Raw genomic sequence first — 18,049 nt, 5'->3', positions numbered from 1 at the left:
TTATCTATTCTGCATAATGTCCCTTTACTTAATAGATTAAACTCAAAATCCAAATGTTCAGAAACATGCAATTCAATCATGTCATACAGATTCACAGAACAATCCTAGGACCTGGTAGTACCTGCGATCTTTACAGATGCAATCCAAAGATGAGTATTGCGTAGTAATACATGCGAAGTATTCTACACCGTTTCAAATGATGGGTTGCTTTTTAAATTATTATTTACATTGTTTCATCGTGAAAAAACCTCGCTTTCTGTTGATCTAGTGTGTAAATAAAATCTAAACATACTAACTCCAACAAGCCTAAATCAATAGCCTTACCCGGATTTCTTATACAAGGCCATGACATTGAAGTTGAGGGATTCTGGATTTTTCTGGATCATGCTCTGTATCACCTTAGCTGCATCCTGTCGTAATTTCAATATATTAGTAATTTTAAAATTGTAAATCCTTGGTAAACCACTTTGTAATATAGGTAGATATGTAATATGAAGATCAGCAAACCCAGCAAATCAACGTGATTAAATGACTAATAACATGAACAGGGTTGAAAAACAAAAACCCACCAAATTTGACAGGAAAAATGCACTCGCCTGAAGATAAAGTTTTATAGCAGGTGCACAATACATGCAAAATTGGTAGCACCCTCTGGTGGAAAGGAATGGAAAGACACTCAGAGGAAGGGGTTCAATGCTGAGATGATTGAAGCAGAGTCACTAGCGTCATTTACCAATGAAATTCAAAGGCATCATCTATGAAACTAATGCTAAAATGTGGAAGTACAGTCTATAAGCCCAAGATGCTTTACTATAGAAATATGGTCATTTGACAGCAATATAAAGAAAAACTCTCCGTTTGTATTCACAAAACAAACCGATCCTTTCCAGAACAAGCAGAAAAATGAGATGGCCTTAAAATGCAAAGATATTACATTATTTACCCTCAACAAAGTACTCGGTGAAGATGGACCATGAGATATTGGCCACGATTTTCTTCCATCAAGCTCATATAGTTCATCTGCATATGAATTATTACAGCATCATGCAAAAATCAATACTTGATAAAATACAAAACTAAATGCACAAGAAAAGAGAATGGAGAGGGGAAAAACACGACTGTGATATACACAATCAATTGTATAGAAAATTTACCATCAACACAGACAAAGCATATGAAATGTGCATCTGCATTGTCAGATGCCTGCATTGCAAATATTTGAAACAAAGAAATCAGTGGTAAGATGAGAAGCTGAATAAGATATATCCTGGCAAATATTGAGTCATTAAATATATTAATTCCTTCATCCTATTTCATAAGGAACTTCTTCCACCCTATTTTCCCGGTAAATCCTAGTTAACATTGCATGCAAGTCATACATAAATTGGAGCAGGAAATAGGGTTTGACCCAAATATGTTAAAATACACTCTCAAATTAATATTCCTGTGAAGTTGAGTTGAGAGGCCATCAGTATGATTTACGTTTGCAAAACATTTATCATAATATCAAGAATAATATCAAGAATAACGACAAGATTTAAGATAAATTTTATCTAAAGCCACTAAGTATGCATCGTGTATCACACCCAAAGATTAAAGATGCTAACAACAAGAGCAAAACTAAACCAAATTGATAGGATTAAATTTACAATACATTATGACTGAACCAGGGTACCATACCAGTTCCACGAATATATCACATAATTCCCAATACATTGTTGCTTCAATCAACAAATTACCTCTGTATCACCAGCAGTTGCTGCCACTGAATGAGCAACTTCCATTTCTCTGTCATTCTCCAGAAATTTAGCACGCTGTATGAGACAAGTTACAAAATGTAAAATGGGTATTTCTCATATGTTTTAGCTGATAAACAGTTCTATACTTGCATGTGCGAACATAATAAGACGGCAAAACGGTAAGGCAGGGAGGAATAACCTGCAGTGGATCCATGCTTGCAGTAGATTTAAAGAAGTTATTAAAGAAAGACCCCTCAACTGGAAAAAGCAACACTGATTGGTAAATTTGATCCAGTACATTAAAAATCTTAACAGAGGGAATTAACCAGTGGCAACTCACCCAGCTTGACTTCTGAAGTCAAGTTGCCAAGAGCATGAAGCAGTCCAATTGTTCCACAGGCATTACCCACAGTTTGCTTCATAAAATACACTCTACTGTTGTATTCCTGCACCAGCACACAACGGTAAGCAGTTCAGTAAATAATGTTCAATGACATTATGCTATATGCTAGCCAAAATAAAACTTTACTACGGTACTGTTCACTGAGTCATGAGACCTAAACGCACATGTTGTCAAACAAAACAGGCAATTCAGAGAAGCGGAAAATTACAGAAAAGATTATAACAGTATAAAATCCACTCACCTTTTTTTCATTTTCCTGCTGCAACCTTTCTTCTTCACTCTAATAATTTGACAAAATCCGTAGAAAATGAGAAGTGACCCAGACATGGAAAATGAAAAGTTGAAATAGAAAAAAAATGACAAAAACCTGGGTCGTTATAGGATAAAGAAAAAGCACGGCGAGAACGGGGTTTGGAACCATTTGCAGAAGCTCTTCATCTAAGCCATAAACGTCACAGCATTCTGCCTCATTCTCTCCGAGCCCAAGCCCCCAAAGGAACTGCAAAATCACCCAATAACTATACGCTAAAATATGAATGTCATTAATTCGAAGAAGAATGAGAAGACATAAGTATTCAACTCTAAAGTCTGAAGAAGATTCTCGATTAAAATTAAAAGTTGTTACAGTTCCAATCGCATTAAAGAAAAACAAAGAAGAAGAGCAATGACATAAATAATAATACGCAATGGGAGTATCCGTGGAGAGAACCTGATTCATGACTTCAGGGTTTGCTTCTAGCGGAAGCCACCTTTTAGCAGAAGAAGCCATTGCTTTTGCTTCTTCTTCCTGCTCCACCTACGCTACCATCACACCTGTCCTTGCCCTTCTTTTATAGTCTTGCAATGGGCCTCTTAGTGGGCCCACAAGGCCCACCTCTTTCTCAAAAATAATCAAGCCCATTCTTTAGCATGTCTTATTTATGTATTTGCTAATTAAACAAATTGACCAGGGGCAGCTATATAGTAATTACTAGAAAACGTTCATGTAACAATTTCTCATCTTTATTTGTTTTTAAGAAAACAAATTATTTATGGCCATGTTAAAATTCGTATAGAAGACGATAATGTTAAGTTGGTTGGATTTTTTTTTTAAAAAAGGACCAATTTATTCGTAATTCACTTATTACAATTTATTAACATCTGTAAATATATATATATATATATATATATATATATATATATGAATTTTAGTCATTGAAAAGAAAAATTAAAATTTTCTTACGACCATGAGTAAATGTAATATAATGTTGATTCCTTCTTTTGTAAGTTAACTTTGATTCCATATTCTTAAATATATTTTCTTCCTATTGTTCATAGATTTTACATACAATACTTTCTTTCATACCGACACAGAAGTAAGATGGTTTAATTGAATAATTAAGTATAATAACAGAAGGGAAAACATACATAATGCAATCAAATGTTTTTATCTGTTTGGTTAATCGATCTACCTTAAACCACTAACCATGTAAAAGTTGTTTCATGGAATAATGTTCTCCCAGGTCTCAAATTCTACGAACCCAGCGCTCGAGCCTAAGTTGTTTCATAGCAGGCCCAACCTCAGGTTTACGTTTCTGTGGGCATTGCCATTTCCCTGTTATCCCCATGTCACTATATAGTTGAACATTTGTTGCTTCTGTTAAAGCCTTTCTCTTTGTAACACCACATTGCAATGGAATTGTGACTGTCCTTGTTGACCGCTCTAACAATATCTTTTCAGGTTTCTTCCAACAATTTTCATCATTTCCTCCCGTACAAATCTTCTTCCTTGTTGTCACAAAGCCGTCATTTTCTTTATTGCTTGTACACGCTGCAGTTCTTGTTGAGAAGGTTTTAGTTGCACTTGCACTCAAATCAAGCTTGTTATCATGTTGGATATCAGTTTTTGTGTTTGATATTTGGGTATCATTCTTATGCAGCAGCTTTGGAGATTTCGTTGAACTTTTATCGGTATCCAGTGACACTGGATGTCCTTTTCGATCGTGACGAGGACTTGTGCGATTCAGGTCCAATGTCTCCTTGTACTTGGTTGGACCAAGATTATGTTGCAGCGTTTTATCTTGCATGCATGGCTGCAAAATCTTTTTTGGAGGAGTGTCAACCGTAGTTGAATTTTTCTTCACTTCAGCACTATCATGAACCTATGATTTCAACCGCAAAGAAAACCAATGAGTACACAGATGACTTGGTGGATAACACATTTCACGTTCATGTATTTAGAGCCATATATTGAAAGCATACCTCACATGTATACTAATGGTTCAATTTTCATTGCCCAGACCATTTCCATAGGCACAAGGTAAAAAGGTACGTATTAGAATATATTTTTCTGAAGTGCTTAAACGGTCACCAAATAAACAGTATCTATTCATTGAAACACTCATAGTGCAATTGAGCATAAATGTTTATTGGCATACTTCCATTTAGTATCATCAGAAACCACAACCATATGTAATTTCATTGAGTAAATATGTGATATTTAGCAGGGTAGTTAGCAAAATGAAAAGTTTTAATAGAATAAGGAAGGACTACTGAGTATTCGTTTTACCTTTGTCTTTTTATTAGAGGGGTTATTGGGCCCAACACACCCTTTCGGGTGACCATTAACAGACTTGCTTCCATCTGCTTTCACGACTTCAAACTCAAGCTTCTTCCCACAGTGATTCTCTTCAGAAGCTTCATCTCTTAAAATACTACATGTATCAAACTCAGGTGACTCGTAAACATAGCTGGAGAACCAGTTTCTGATGTCTGGAGGCTCTGAATCAGAAAAAAGAAAGAGGCACATACAAAAAAGCTGAGAGAATTGAATAGCAGGACTGAAAACCAAATCATAGCTACATTTTGAAAAAGAAATCCTACAATAAGAAGGGCAAAGTACAAACCTGAAAGTTGTGAACATGAACTGAATGGTTCAAGATTCTGCAAGAAAAAAATAAAACAGATAAAATTCTGAAACCTCCATCTCTTGGCTTAACATCTGTGAGTCTAACTTCAAAAGCCACAACTTAAAACTCAACCCATAATAACCTGAATTTCTTTCTGCCATCAGTTCAGAAATAAATAAATAAATAAATAATTACAAGAAGATACCTTGTTCATGCACTGTTCTTCGTTATAATTATCCTCGTCTTCTTGAACTGCATTGTCCCCATTAGGCCGTAGACATCGAATCTTTACCCTTTCTTCTACTTCTTCGCCATCTCCCTGAGATTCGTTTTCCATGAAAACAAAACCTCCGACACTAAGATTCGAATCCGGATCGGGAGATTGATACTCATAGCTAGAGAACCAATTCCCAACATCAGGGGGCTCTGACATGCATACCCACAAGACACAGAAATCAAAAAGGAGATAACTTTCAACATTAACAGGATATTGATAAGTTTTGAGAAGTAATTGGTACGAACCAGAAGGGAATGAAAACGAGGACCGCGAAGTGGGAACCTGAAAAGAAGAAAGAAAATGAAAAAAGTGGTTGATGATGGAGGAAAGTGGGATAATTAGTTGATACCTGGGAATTGAGGCCTTCAAAGATTGGGATCGAATCCATCAAAATGCGTCCATCAAACTACGATCTTGCACGACAAGAAAGTAAAGCTGTTAATGCCAATTTTTCGTTCTAAAAAACTTTACTGTATTTATTACATTTTTAAATTTTGGCGCCTAGGTATTGGCGCCACTTTTTTTAAGACGCGTTTGGATTATAACGCGGAATCTCTATATACTCTGTTGAACTTCTTTCCTTTTCTAAAAATAGTTTTGTTTTCGAATAATAATTAAGGAAGTGACTCTTAATAACTTTTTTATGTAAAATTAGTATGAGACCCGTAATTTTTTTTATTCTTTATATTGTTTTTAAGTAGTATTGAAAATGAATATAATTATATTATATTTTAAATGATAATTATTTTTATTTGTAAACATATAATTTTAATTAATAAATTAAAAACATAAAAAGGAAAAAGTTATTAATTATGAGTAATAATTAGATATTAAATTAAATAATGAATATGAAATATATATTCTGTATTCGTAAATAAAATATTTAATAATATTCTTCATATTAAAATGAATCATAATAAATAAAATAAAATTTCAAAAATTAAACTTTTTTTTGTTGATGTATTAAACTTAATTAAAATTTGGAAAAATATGTAACAATAAAAAAAATGTCAATGTCAATATTGATCGTAAAACAGTAGTATTTTATTTTTTTCAAACCACCAAAAAAAGTATAGCCAAGCAAAAATGTGACTAGGAATGAGCTCCCCGTACCTTACTCGCTGGATAAATATTTGTGTCGTACCCGTACTCATATCCGTCGGCTATCCGTTATGCGGGTACCTACCTATTTTTTTCATATCCGCGGGTATCCACGGGTACCCGCGGATATTTACAAAATTATTTAAAAAATAAATATTTAATCATAAATTCAAATAAAACGAAATAAAATACATCCGTGTCATAAATTTTAAATAAAGTTCAAATAAACTAAAGTTCATACAAGTCAAAATAATTATAAAAGTAATTATAAAATGACGTTCAACCCACTGAAAATTTTTTAATTTGTGTTTTTATCAAAAAGTTCATTTTCTCCAATTGATTCCTAAAAAATAAACAAAATAAACAAATAATAAACCTCAATTGTCAGGTGTCAAGTATTCTTATTTTGATTCCATCATTTGACAACAAGCATACCATAAATGTCATTGTCTATATAGGATTTGATGTATATGTCCAATTTCAAATAAAGGAAAGAGAAGAATGTCAAGGAATGTACTTAGAAGAAGACAACATACCAATACTTAAAGTTTGAAGAATGAAGATAGAAGACAAAATGTGCAACTTAAAAAAAATTAAGTCAACTAATATATATATATATATATATATATATATATATATATATATAGATATTTGTGTGTGAGGGTACTTTTGTTAATTAAAGTTTAGCGGGTACGGGTATCCACGGGTACGGATACTATGATACCCGTACTGTTAACATGCGGGTATCAAAAATACCCGTACCCGCGGATAGCGGGTATCCATTTCTAATATCCATTTCCTACACGTTGCGGGTTTTATCCACGGATACCCGCGGATACGGATTTTTTTGACATCCCTAAATGTAACATGGTTCCATGGAAAAGTGGATTTGAAAATAATAGATGACCATGAAATGGATCCAAATCGTAAGCTTGTTATCAATAAAAGTGGAAGAGTCCAAGCCCATTAATCTTCGGTCAAAAACAAAAGGCCCTTTTTGGTTTTGGAATCTTCATTGAAGAACTTATTTCATTGTTGCAAAGTTTCCTGTTTTAGTTGTTCTAAGTTTATGAGGAAGAAGTTGTTTGACAGTAAGTTTCACAATTTAAAAGATTTATTCCAGAACTCTATCTCCTTTCTTGAGTCTTATGAGGCAAGTCCATGTTGATTTGAGTTTCATTGGTCTTTGATTTTTGTTCATTTAATTTCGTGTATTCATCATTTGTATAATGTTGCTGGTGATAGAACTTATTGTTGGTTGAATGATTTTTCTTAATGATTTTTTTTACATGTTTATATAGTTATATTTTGATCATTTTTATTTTTGGTGAATATAATGATTGTAGTTAATGTTTTGTTATTTTTTTTTATTTTAAGAATTTCTTACGTTTTAATAAGGAATTTATCAGAAATGGACCAATTATTTGATGATTCGATAAAACTATTTTCCAAAGGTAATCTATTGAATATTGAGTTCAAGAAAATCCTTCTTTATGTGACAAAAAGTTTAGGGCTTCAGATGAATAATATATTCTTCAGTATCATAGTTTTTTTACTTAGAAATACTTCTACCAACTAAATACATGAAAGATAGAATGTAAAAAAGAAATTTTTCTCACAACCAACTAATTGAATTAAGTATTTTTTGCATTAATTTGAAAGTAAAAGGTTTCTTTAAAATTCATATCAACTTCCAAACTTTTATTTTTACACATTTAACTTCCTCTTACATAATTTAAAATTAGTTAAACTCAAAATTTCGACAAAAGAAATGTTAAATTTATAATTAATTATTTTCATTGCTTTTATAGGAAATTTAAAAGTGTTAATATAAATTTAAACTCGAAATTGTAAACCAACACAGTATTAGAAATTATAAGATTTTTCAGCAAAATCCTCCGATTTCACAGGCAACTGCACGTTCCTCGCTTCTCCCAAACTGTCGTGAACGTCAACCCGTTGTATCTTCCCTATCCGCTGGGTCGCATGAATACAAGAGTACACCCGCCATTTTAAACAACACTCTGTAACATGTTACCTTCTATTACTTTGATATTTTTTAGATGCTAAAATTGATTAAAAGTGTTATTTACATATTTCCTGGGAACTTCTCTTGAGAATTAAAGAAAAAAGAGAAAAGATAACAAGAACATGTGGAGTCATCAAGTTTTGTAGGGCAGTGAGAATGGGTTAAGGACATTTATTTTCCTAATAACCAACATATACAGATGGAAGCCATGCCGGATTTTAAAATTTTAAATGACATTAAAGTTAATATGAAGAAAATAAAACTTTGGTACTTTGTCCATTTTTATGATTATATGAAAATTTATATTTCCTGGACAAGATATGATTCAGAAATGTAATTTCTGTGAGAATAAACTAAATTTCAATCTCCATAAAATGGGAATATCGATACAATGTACAGGACAATACTAGTCAAAAAATCATAGTAAATTATGCAAATACGAAAATGGGAACCTGCAGTCAAGCAAAATACAAGGCAGGGAAGACTGTATATTCTTTGTAGTTGAGTCAGTTTCCTTTCGTTCTTTATTTGCTAGTACCCAATCCCTCGTTTCTGTAACTATCTAATATCCTGTTACAGTTGTTCATCGTGCCGGCATCAAGAAGACCATGATTCCAAAGTTTAACCATCAATAACCTCCAACACCTGCTGCATCAAAGGATATTTTCTAAAAACATAACTCAAAAATAAACAAAAAAGTTGAAGTTTGAGGCAAAAGTTTATAAACTACAGTACTACGAATGGTTGATCTGATGTCACTAAAGTACTGCTATAAGTGACGAATTCAGTAAAAAACTCGTTATTCCATGCTATGAGGGACGTTAATGACAGGTAATTCGTTGATCATTCAGTATTATTGCTTTAAGTAGGAAAACTCCATGAAATTAGAGAAATATTAATGGAAGATAGAAGTACCAGAATAAAGTTGGAGATGTGACCAGATTTTTTCCATGAAGCTTGGAAAATGCCTCACAGGCCCACGGAACATGACCATCCGCAAGCACTCTGCCACAGTAAAAACACGAGTAACCAACAAGAATCATACACACAATAGAATGACGGTTTTTTTTCTCGTTCAAAAACCTAACAAGCAATGAGGGGGAAAGAAAACTAAAGCAAGTTTAATATATAACTGTCATGATTAAATACCTTTGCTTCCTCATAAAGGAGTTCCAGAGATGCATGACCTGTTTTTCATCTTTGGAAACATCCACAAAATCATCAAGCATCTGCAACATTGCAGTTCAACAATAAATTATCATGATTAATATCAGTTTGTTTGTAAGTATTCAATAGTAAATGCCCAAAGGTTTAGAGAAGCAACTGGAGTAGGGAGGACCAAACTGAACAAGGAATTCTTTACAACATGAAAAGAGCATAATTTCAGTCAAATTTGACATGGCAAAGAGGCACTATACAAAATTTGATAATGTTCCTGTTATTTACAGAAGGCCCAGAAATAATAATTTCAAATGCACCATTTGGAGAAAAGAGGGAAAAATCAGAGACATAATAAATTGAAAGGTTTCAAGCTTACCCTTCTATCTTCAAGATCTGCAATGTCATCGTCAACTTCATCTTCACTATCACGGTCTGACAACACTTGTTCCGGTGCCATAGGCTTCATTTAACACACAAAAGTTAGGCATTGATAATCATTAAAAAACCAAGTCCACTAACAGAACCAAAGTCAATTTTATGTATTATAGAATAATGCTACATTTTATTAAGCTAGATGAAGGGTTCAAATATAGAAAGAGCCAGGGCACCCAAGCCAGAGAACTAGCTAACCCCAGGTTCCAACAATTCATAACAAACAAGTCTTATACCTTCTTTCCTTCCTCTTCTGTATGCATAACTATCTCACCCATTCCCGTTCTCTAAAAATTATCCTGTCATTCCTCCCTGTCTGCTAACACATTCCCAAGCCAGAGAACTAGCAAACTCCAGGTTCCAACAATTCATAACAAAGAAGTCTTATACCCTCTTTCCTTTCTCTTCTGTATGCATAACTATCTCACCCATTCCCGTTCTCTAAAAACTATCCTGTCATTCCTCCCTGTCTGCTAACACATTCACGTAGAACAGCTTCAATAAGTTGCTCTCAGACAAGGAAACTCTTGCTATTAAGTTCAATCTGTTCAAATTTGTACATCAGTGTCAAACCAACCCAATCTGTTAACCCAATTTGACCCAAAAACTCATTCAATTTGGGTTGAGGTCACCCTTGAAATCGATTGAGGTCAAACCAATCCAATCATTTCAGGTTGACATTGTTAAACTATTCAAATGCATTCGTGTATGGTTTGGGTAATGCATTTAAATTTGAAATCCTAGGAATTGGTGATCTCAGACCATTAACTATGAGGCATTTACCAGAAAAACCCAAAGAAAACACCAATTCTCTAGTGACTAAATTGTGACTAGTAGCACCACCTTCAATAAGCAACAGTGTAAAAAATTCCTCAAGCAACTCCAGCTTTGCAGTTATAAAAGAAAAATTAATTCATGAATATCCAGTTTTATTGCATATTAGATGTGAGTATCTTAGATGATGTTTTAAGTATTTTATGACTTATTTCTCAAAAATAAACAAGGGTAGATACTATATATTTAGGATACATCAAAACACATCAATTTCTGATTATTCACAAGCCTGTTTTCCGTTCCTCCTTCTCTACCTAAAAATCTCCACAATTTCAAGAACAAAAGATTCTATCTGTGTTTCTAGAATATGAGAAAATGAGCACTCATAAATAGGAGATAGGAAATACGATAGACTATTAATAAATATTGATCCCCATATACTCGGGTTTATTATCTAATTTCCAACAGCAAGAATAAATAAAATAAAGATTAGCAGACTAGTAGTAAAGTTATGCATGAAAGAGAAAGCTGTTTAAATAAAAACAAAAGGTTTCTACAATTAAAAAATCACATAAGCCTGTGATTCACTTCTAGCAATTAAGTTATACATAAAAATTCCATGCATCAAACAGATTATGCAACACATGCAAATAATAAATTTGAGAGATCAAAGATAACTAATCACCTGGACCCTATGCGAGTGAAAGAACAGTCTTTTCTGCAGAAGCATTCGGCTGGATAAACAATTTTGAATTAAAAAGCAGAATTTAAATGCCCAAATCAGGACATTCATGACAAATATAGGGAAAAAAGGTCACGAGTATCACACTCCTCTCAAATTAATCAAATATCAAAGCCATGCAAAGTTAAAAAAAAAAAATATTTAAAAATAATAAAACCTTATAACAGATGCCAATGGTATTAGTAATGATGTGTCTGCATACGCTAACAAATTTGAATCATGGGTAACAGAAATACAATGCAGATATTATACAACTTAAACTTCCACGAATGTGACTTTGCATTGTTTTAAATCAATAAATTAAATTGCTCTTAGAGTTTCAAAAACTACAACTAAAGATTTAAAAAAATACCACTCTTACCAGAAACTATACTTATGATACCAGACTTCACATAATAAACTGTTTATTAATAGCAACAACATCTAAAAAGAACAATAGAAATAACTAGGAAACAATAAGAATGAAATAAAAATTACTGAAGCCTTCATTTACAACAGAATCTTGTATTCGTAAAATTAAAAAAAATAAAACAAAAAATGAGAAAGGCTTTATTTACATACTTTCTTGAGTCTGAGCGATCCATGCTTAGTTTCTTTGATTTAACAGGCAGAGCAGGATCACTTTTACAAATTGGTTTACTACATTCAGGGTCTCCAGAAGAATGAGGCATTGCAATCGAAACACCAGAAATGTTGAAACTGGATTCAACATGCTCCAGATCGTCCATGGTGCCAAGATGATCAGGACCCAATTTCCCTCCATCATTTCTTCCACTAAGCAGTATCTTCTCATTACGAGATGTTCTAGACACATTTTCCCCTTTGCAGCATAGGATATCTACAACTTTAGAATTTCAGTTCATCCCACAGAATTGTATAGACATTACTTGTAAGTAACAAATATTTCACATATACTGCAGTAAAAGTAATCCATCAAACTGCAATCTTTTATTTTGGAAGGGGGATTCAAGGAGTATTTCATGGATTGAAGCACTTTGTGCTTCAAAATTGAATGTTATAAGACAACTTAGTCATCCCTTCCAAGATTGTTTGTGGTATGTGTTGGACAAATGAGAACATAGCAAAAGAGCGGAAACAAACACGAGAATGAAGATTCATCCCAACAGCAAGAGTGAAATACTCTTTACCTCCCCTAAAACCTTTCGTTCAAAACAGTAAGCGGCATTTTTTCTCTTACACGTTTATTTTTCATTGGTAAAATTCCAACAACAGTGCACGATACCTCTCTCTGTTTTACACTTTAGCCCCAATATTTATATAGCATCCTCCATTTTTCTTTTCGTTTTACAATATTCCACAAACAGTGCATGATACCTCTCTGTTTTACAGTTTAGCTCCAATATTTATTGCATCCTCCTATTTTCTTTTCGTTTTATAATTTTTCAGAACAAAAAAGAAGTTTACTCTTCTAGCATGTTTTAAGGAAAAATCTCAAGGCATCTTAGTGGTTTTTGAGTTCTGTACACACAAAAAAAAAAACCTAGCATGTACATAAAAAATATTGTTTCTAATTATAGACACAGCAGGTATCAAAGTACAATTCCTACCATCATCCTTTTGCATAAATCCATTCGGTATGTCTTCAGGTGAATCCAACTCCATGAATTTTACATTGCTGCGCTTTTCATTTTGAACAGAGTCCTTTCTTCTACGCTTTCGAGGCCTTGAACTGTACATTTTTTGTCATTGAATAATTTAAATTTCGTAATCTTGCTGAAATTATATTAATTGGTTAATAAATATCCACAACCAACCAGAAAAAGAAGGTTTGCAATTGTGGAATTATTCCATCAGCAACATTCTGCATGCAGATACATATATGTTAAGAAACTAAATAATACATTTCAAATTAAGGGAATTCAATCAAATATTAAAAAAATCATCTCATTCTAATTAAAATAATGACACCCAAGCAAACTGTTCTGTTTAACATGACCCAACAATCAGATTATTGCTAGCCTACTTGGTGACCGAGCAACTGGCACCATTTGCAAAGGGAAAAAAGTTAACAAGACAGACATGACGCTTTTGATGACTAAAAGAGCAAAATATTTAGTGAACAACTGACAATCACAAAGAAAAAATAAACCCTTTACTACAAATCAAATTTAAACAAGGTTCTGACCTCTGATCTCAATATATCCATTTTCACTGAGACGTTCACTGCTTGGTAATCTTCAGTGACCTACAAAATTATAAAAAGAATAAACTCATAGCAATTAAGAAGGATCGGTGTGTTAAAGATAACTTTTAGATACAACCGCTAACCCAGAACTCAAAGTTGAATAGATCATGTGATGAACATAGATGAAGTCGCAAACCCTGCACAGATAAACTGAGATTGATAAAATTGCCAAGGAGAATACTTTTACAAAATACTGACCAATAACTAAGAAAATGGGAAATTACATTAGCTAAGAATATATAAAAATAATAAAAAAGAAATCAACAGAAAGTTCATGTGATTTCATAGTAAAACTTTGAACATGATATATAGCCAAAAGGAGTGTGGAAAACAACGCATCATTACGTAGCCGTCTAAGATAACAACTCAAACAGGGAAAATATCTTCCAGAACAAAATAGCACATTTAGACATGCAAGAAAGATTACAGACCCCAAGTATATCTAACCAATATTTACCACCTCAAAACAATATTACATTTAACATTCGAGAGAAGAGAATCATTATATCAAATAAATTCAATATATTTTTCAAGAATGATGGTTTTCAGAGTTTTCACCTACTTTTAAAACAGAGAAGAGAGACAATAATTCTCCTAACTAAATTATAAATGGGAAGAGCACAATTAAAGTACAACTCACAGTTCGTACCTTAAAGCTTCCACACTGCATCAAGCAAAACGGGCAAGAAAAGTCTTCAGTCACTGTATTCAAAAAGTGATCGGAAATGCCTCAGTGGTGTTGAAATTCTTTTTTAAGAAAAAAAAATTATCAAAGAAAGGAGGGTGACAAAAATAAACAAAAATGAAAAAATCCAGCTTAATATGGCAGCATTGTCAAAAATCTTATTCATCCAAATTGTAAATGTATGCAATGCAATTCTGCAGTCAAAAGCTTTCAACGATAAACAAATGATAACATGTTGACAGCTAGTTTGATTGCTCTTCTCAAACCATGCAAGCATATGACAGCAAGAGTAAGATGCAACGTTGAACCTAGTGTTGTATAATATGTTGTACCTTCTGTCTTCCGAAGCATGTTGTAGCGGTCCCTATAATTGAAAATCACTATTCCTGCTCTCAACCTATAAAACAGAAAGCACATAAAGTATGTTAGTTACAGCCAATGCAACAAAACTAAGAGATAAAGATTGATTTTTAAAAACTCCTTATTACAATAATTGTTATTCAGTAAGATTTCTACAACTAACTAGTTGTTAAATGTAAACTTAACAAAGATCCAACTGTATATTGATAAAATTAAACTAGAAACCAATCCACCAGCCAAAAAAATTGAAAACACAGCCACTACCTTTAGAAGTTCAGATCCCTACTCTTTTGAAGTTGGCTTATACAGAAAAGAAAAAACAAAATCTGATACAATTAAAAGACTAACTTTTGCCAGCAATAGAATAATAACCATTTGCAAGTGAAGCCAAAGGCAACAAAAGCAGGGCCAGTGGTAGGAGCCAGACCCTTCAGGAAAGTACTCACCCTTACACATTCTATTTGTAAATTTTCAACAAAAAAATCAAGCTTTCTAACTGTGATTACAGATGGTGCAAAATGGTCAGAATGTCGAAAACGAATTACTGGTAGGATTACCTTTGGGACTTGGAACAATATGCAGAAAGTAGCTTTGGATTTTGTAAATTGACCTGCTTAATCTTCTATTGTAACCATGGATGTAATGCTAGCCTAGGTAATTTATTTAGAAACACAGCGCAAAATAGTCATATACTTTATTCTATCCCTTTCTTCAAGCCTCTGTTCAGTGATGAATATGTTAGCAACCATCACCTCAAGACGTAAGCAGCTTCCTTAGGTGAGTAATGAAGACAAATTTAAACGCTTTTCTCTTTTTTATATTTGCTTTTCTATTTTGCAGAAGAACTTCAGATTCCCCAAAATTTATATTTCTTTTATTGAATATTATCACTTAATTATCCTTTTACAAAATAGGAAAACATAGATGTGAAATGATGTATTATATTAATCAATCAATATTTATAATCCAGCCGCACAAGAAAACACATTTGCAGCAAGAAAATAGTATGAACATTAGTGTACATGGAGTCATGAAACTAGATACTCCTGCGATTCTTAATAATAATTCAGATAAAATTGATGTTCTTTTTATAAGGCATTTTATAGTTTCTATGAAGCATTATTCATTTTCCTTCTTTGCCTCGTATTAAATATTACAAATATGTGTTTTTATTAATAAATAATGAGAAAATAATTTTAAAATTCATTAATAATGATGATAAATTTGTCTCATTTGTAATTCAACAAAATCAACTAAATTAATTACTTTTATTGGTTCGTGTGATTATGTTTAAAGTGACTTGTATAAAGGACTGGTGCCAGTATTAATGAAAAGGTTTATCTTTTTGGCTGCCAAACTTTGGTTTTAGTTACTACACCATTTTTGTGTTTTTGGTCAATATACTTTTCTCTAGTAAGAGTGTTAGTCTCCTGTTTTCAATTAATAGTGTTAGCAGATGATGTAATCAACTAGTTTCTACACAATTTTTTTCTTCTGCCCCCTCCTCATTTGGGAGGTACTACACACACACACACACATATGCCTAAGCCTTGGCGATCATATTTGGGAAAGGTACTCAGTCCTTCAGATAGTTCATAATTGCCGAGGACTGAGGAATCCTCCTCATAATTTGTTAGCTCAAAAAAGCTAAATTTGGGTGTAATTTGGTATGGTTAATAATGATTGCTTTATGGTCGTTCAGGTCCGGTTTTGGCCAAGATCCTCAAACTCAGCGAGTGAGGCTCATAAGGTCAATCCAAACTGGAGAAAATACAGCCTGAGAGCCTCAAGCTTGAAAAGCAATGAGGTTCAGAAGGATGAGGGGGATGAGGCTTGGTTGTACCAAATGGCTCACATTCAGTTGTAATAGATACTTTACAGCATTTCATACAGCGTTGTCAACATGGCCTTCGCCCAAATTGCTCCTTCTAGTTTGACGTTGTCAACTAATTTGAACGTGTAAAGAACTAAAAAAAAATACATAACTACGGGAAAAAATAGACATCACTATCTCATCAGACTCTTTGAACATGTAACAAGTCACTACACTGCCATCATAGTTGTTAAGCCACTTGACAGTAGTAACTAAAACTATTAACAGATGAAAAGTATAGGGGCCAAACTAAAAATTCGGAAAAGTTTAGGAGCCGAAAAGATGTTAAACCCTTAATAAAATACTACATATATACAGTGTTTGGAAGGAATAATTACCTCCTTTTCTTCCTTGCTGTAATTTTATAACGCAAACATCTGCTAAGAAAGGAAGGCTGCAAGAGAAAACACAAGAAGTGGAATCAATCAATCAAACTTCGAATTCAATTTTTCTGAAAACAGATGTTGGAACCTAAGTTAATCCAACAACAAATATAAGACCCTTTATGTGCTGAAGTTTCATACAAATTGTACATCGGTTTCTCCTTAGGATTCCTCGTGACATTTTTTAAAAACTTCTAACCAGAGGCTGAAAAATGCAGTTTCTAACGAACCAGAAATAAAAGAACAAAACATAGACACACACGGTCACAAGGTAGTAGACGGCGTTGGTATCAATGGACCATTCTAATAAGGAAACATCGAAGAGCAAATTAAAGATTGGCAAAATAAAAACACGGCACATATTCAATACAGCATGAGAAATGTATTCATTGTTTTACATTTTGAAGACCACGACGGTAGAGAATGTTGTACAGTTCAACAGGCTTGCAATAAACCAAAAGGCTCTCGTCAGCTGCTATTTCTTCTTCACCGGAATGGTGCTCCAGAGAATTCTGCCGGCACATGTTGACCGTTGTAATCAAGCTTCAACCTGCACAACAGAAGATCCACTTTATACATACATCAGTGATACACACAAACCGTTGTAATCTCAAACGCTTAGGTCAAACGAACCAATACACCAAAACTCATAACAAATGTTACTGCTGCTATAGTTCAAAAGATAAAATAAGAGAGAGATTACGATAATAATAAACGGAGACAGAATGCCAAGGAGAAGTTCAGCGGCGGCGATGATGAGATCTGGCGGAGGAGATGGGAGGAGCTTATCACGGTCTACTCGGTCCACGACGTAAGCTGATAACAGGGCTAGACTTCTTCCTAAAACAGGAATGAATGGCCCATCCAAATTCTTAGCCCAACTTGCTCTATACAGTCTAAAAAAAATTCATGAAACGCTCTAATTAAGCCCAAAACGACAAATTTATAATTTTTATTAAAATATATGACTCCCATTATTTTATTTATATCTTTTAT

General features: G+C 33.4%; 3 protein-coding genes across 8 annotated transcripts; all 3 read right to left on the bottom strand.

Moving 5' to 3' along the window:
- Window positions 1-54: 54 nt before the first annotated feature.
- On the bottom strand, window positions 55-3,010 carry LOC114173043 (ubiquitin carboxyl-terminal hydrolase 3-like). 2 transcript variants are annotated; one of them, XM_028057239.2, is made up of 9 exons: window positions 2,852-3,010; window positions 2,510-2,641; window positions 2,384-2,422; window positions 2,080-2,185; window positions 1,939-1,997; window positions 1,740-1,814; window positions 1,155-1,203; window positions 944-1,020; window positions 55-410 (listed from the first exon to the last, which is right to left on the bottom strand). In XM_028057239.2, exons 1-9 carry the CDS (start codon window positions 2,909-2,911, stop codon window positions 321-323), a joined length of 687 nt encoding a protein of 228 aa, XP_027913040.1. In that variant the 5' UTR covers window positions 2,912-3,010; the 3' UTR covers window positions 55-320. The 2 variants fall into 2 exon arrangements, with proteins under 2 accessions (XP_027913040.1, XP_085525376.1); XM_085669250.1 differs by lacking the exon at window positions 55-410 and adding an exon at window positions 579-696.
- A 496-nt stretch (window positions 3,011-3,506) lies between these two features.
- Window positions 3,507-5,784, bottom strand: LOC114173085 (ATP-dependent caseinolytic protease/crotonase family protein). Of its 2 annotated transcripts, XM_028057306.2 has the most exons (7): window positions 5,657-5,784; window positions 5,553-5,589; window positions 5,236-5,456; window positions 5,028-5,064; window positions 4,691-4,902; window positions 4,384-4,395; window positions 3,507-4,283 (listed from the first exon to the last, which is right to left on the bottom strand). In XM_028057306.2, exons 1-7 carry the CDS (start codon window positions 5,693-5,695, stop codon window positions 3,648-3,650), a joined length of 1,194 nt encoding a protein of 397 aa, XP_027913107.1. In that variant the 5' UTR covers window positions 5,696-5,784; the 3' UTR covers window positions 3,507-3,647. The 2 variants fall into 2 exon arrangements, with proteins under 2 accessions (XP_027913107.1, XP_027913108.1); XM_028057307.2 differs by lacking the exon at window positions 4,384-4,395.
- A 2,974-nt stretch (window positions 5,785-8,758) lies between these two features.
- On the bottom strand, window positions 8,759-17,903 carry LOC114173800 (polycomb group protein VERNALIZATION 2-like). Of its 4 annotated transcripts, none has more exons than XM_028058409.2 (15): window positions 17,757-17,903; window positions 17,452-17,603; window positions 17,009-17,064; window positions 14,770-14,834; window positions 14,402-14,454; window positions 13,836-13,889; window positions 13,693-13,752; window positions 13,322-13,368; window positions 13,115-13,236; window positions 12,108-12,384; window positions 11,490-11,538; window positions 9,975-10,058; window positions 9,587-9,666; window positions 9,353-9,442; window positions 8,759-9,085 (listed from the first exon to the last, which is right to left on the bottom strand). In XM_028058409.2, exons 2-15 carry the CDS (start codon window positions 17,575-17,577, stop codon window positions 8,962-8,964), a joined length of 1,287 nt encoding a protein of 428 aa, XP_027914210.1. In that variant the 5' UTR covers window positions 17,578-17,603; window positions 17,757-17,903; the 3' UTR covers window positions 8,759-8,961. The 4 variants fall into 4 exon arrangements, with proteins under 4 accessions (XP_027914210.1, XP_027914211.1, XP_085523901.1 ...); XM_028058410.2 differs by having other exon boundaries at window positions 8,759-9,082; XM_085667775.1 differs by having other exon boundaries at window positions 12,108-12,366.
- Between the last annotated feature and the right edge of the window lie 146 nt (window positions 17,904-18,049).

This window comes from Vigna unguiculata, chromosome 2 (assembly GCF_037176805.1).
Source record: "Vigna unguiculata cultivar grain cowpea cultivar isolate G323 ecotype 2 chromosome 2, ASM3717680v1, whole genome shotgun sequence".
Lineage (NCBI taxonomy): Eukaryota > Viridiplantae > Streptophyta > Magnoliopsida > Fabales > Fabaceae > Vigna > Vigna unguiculata.
This window is presented reverse-complemented; position numbering and strand designations above follow the sequence as displayed.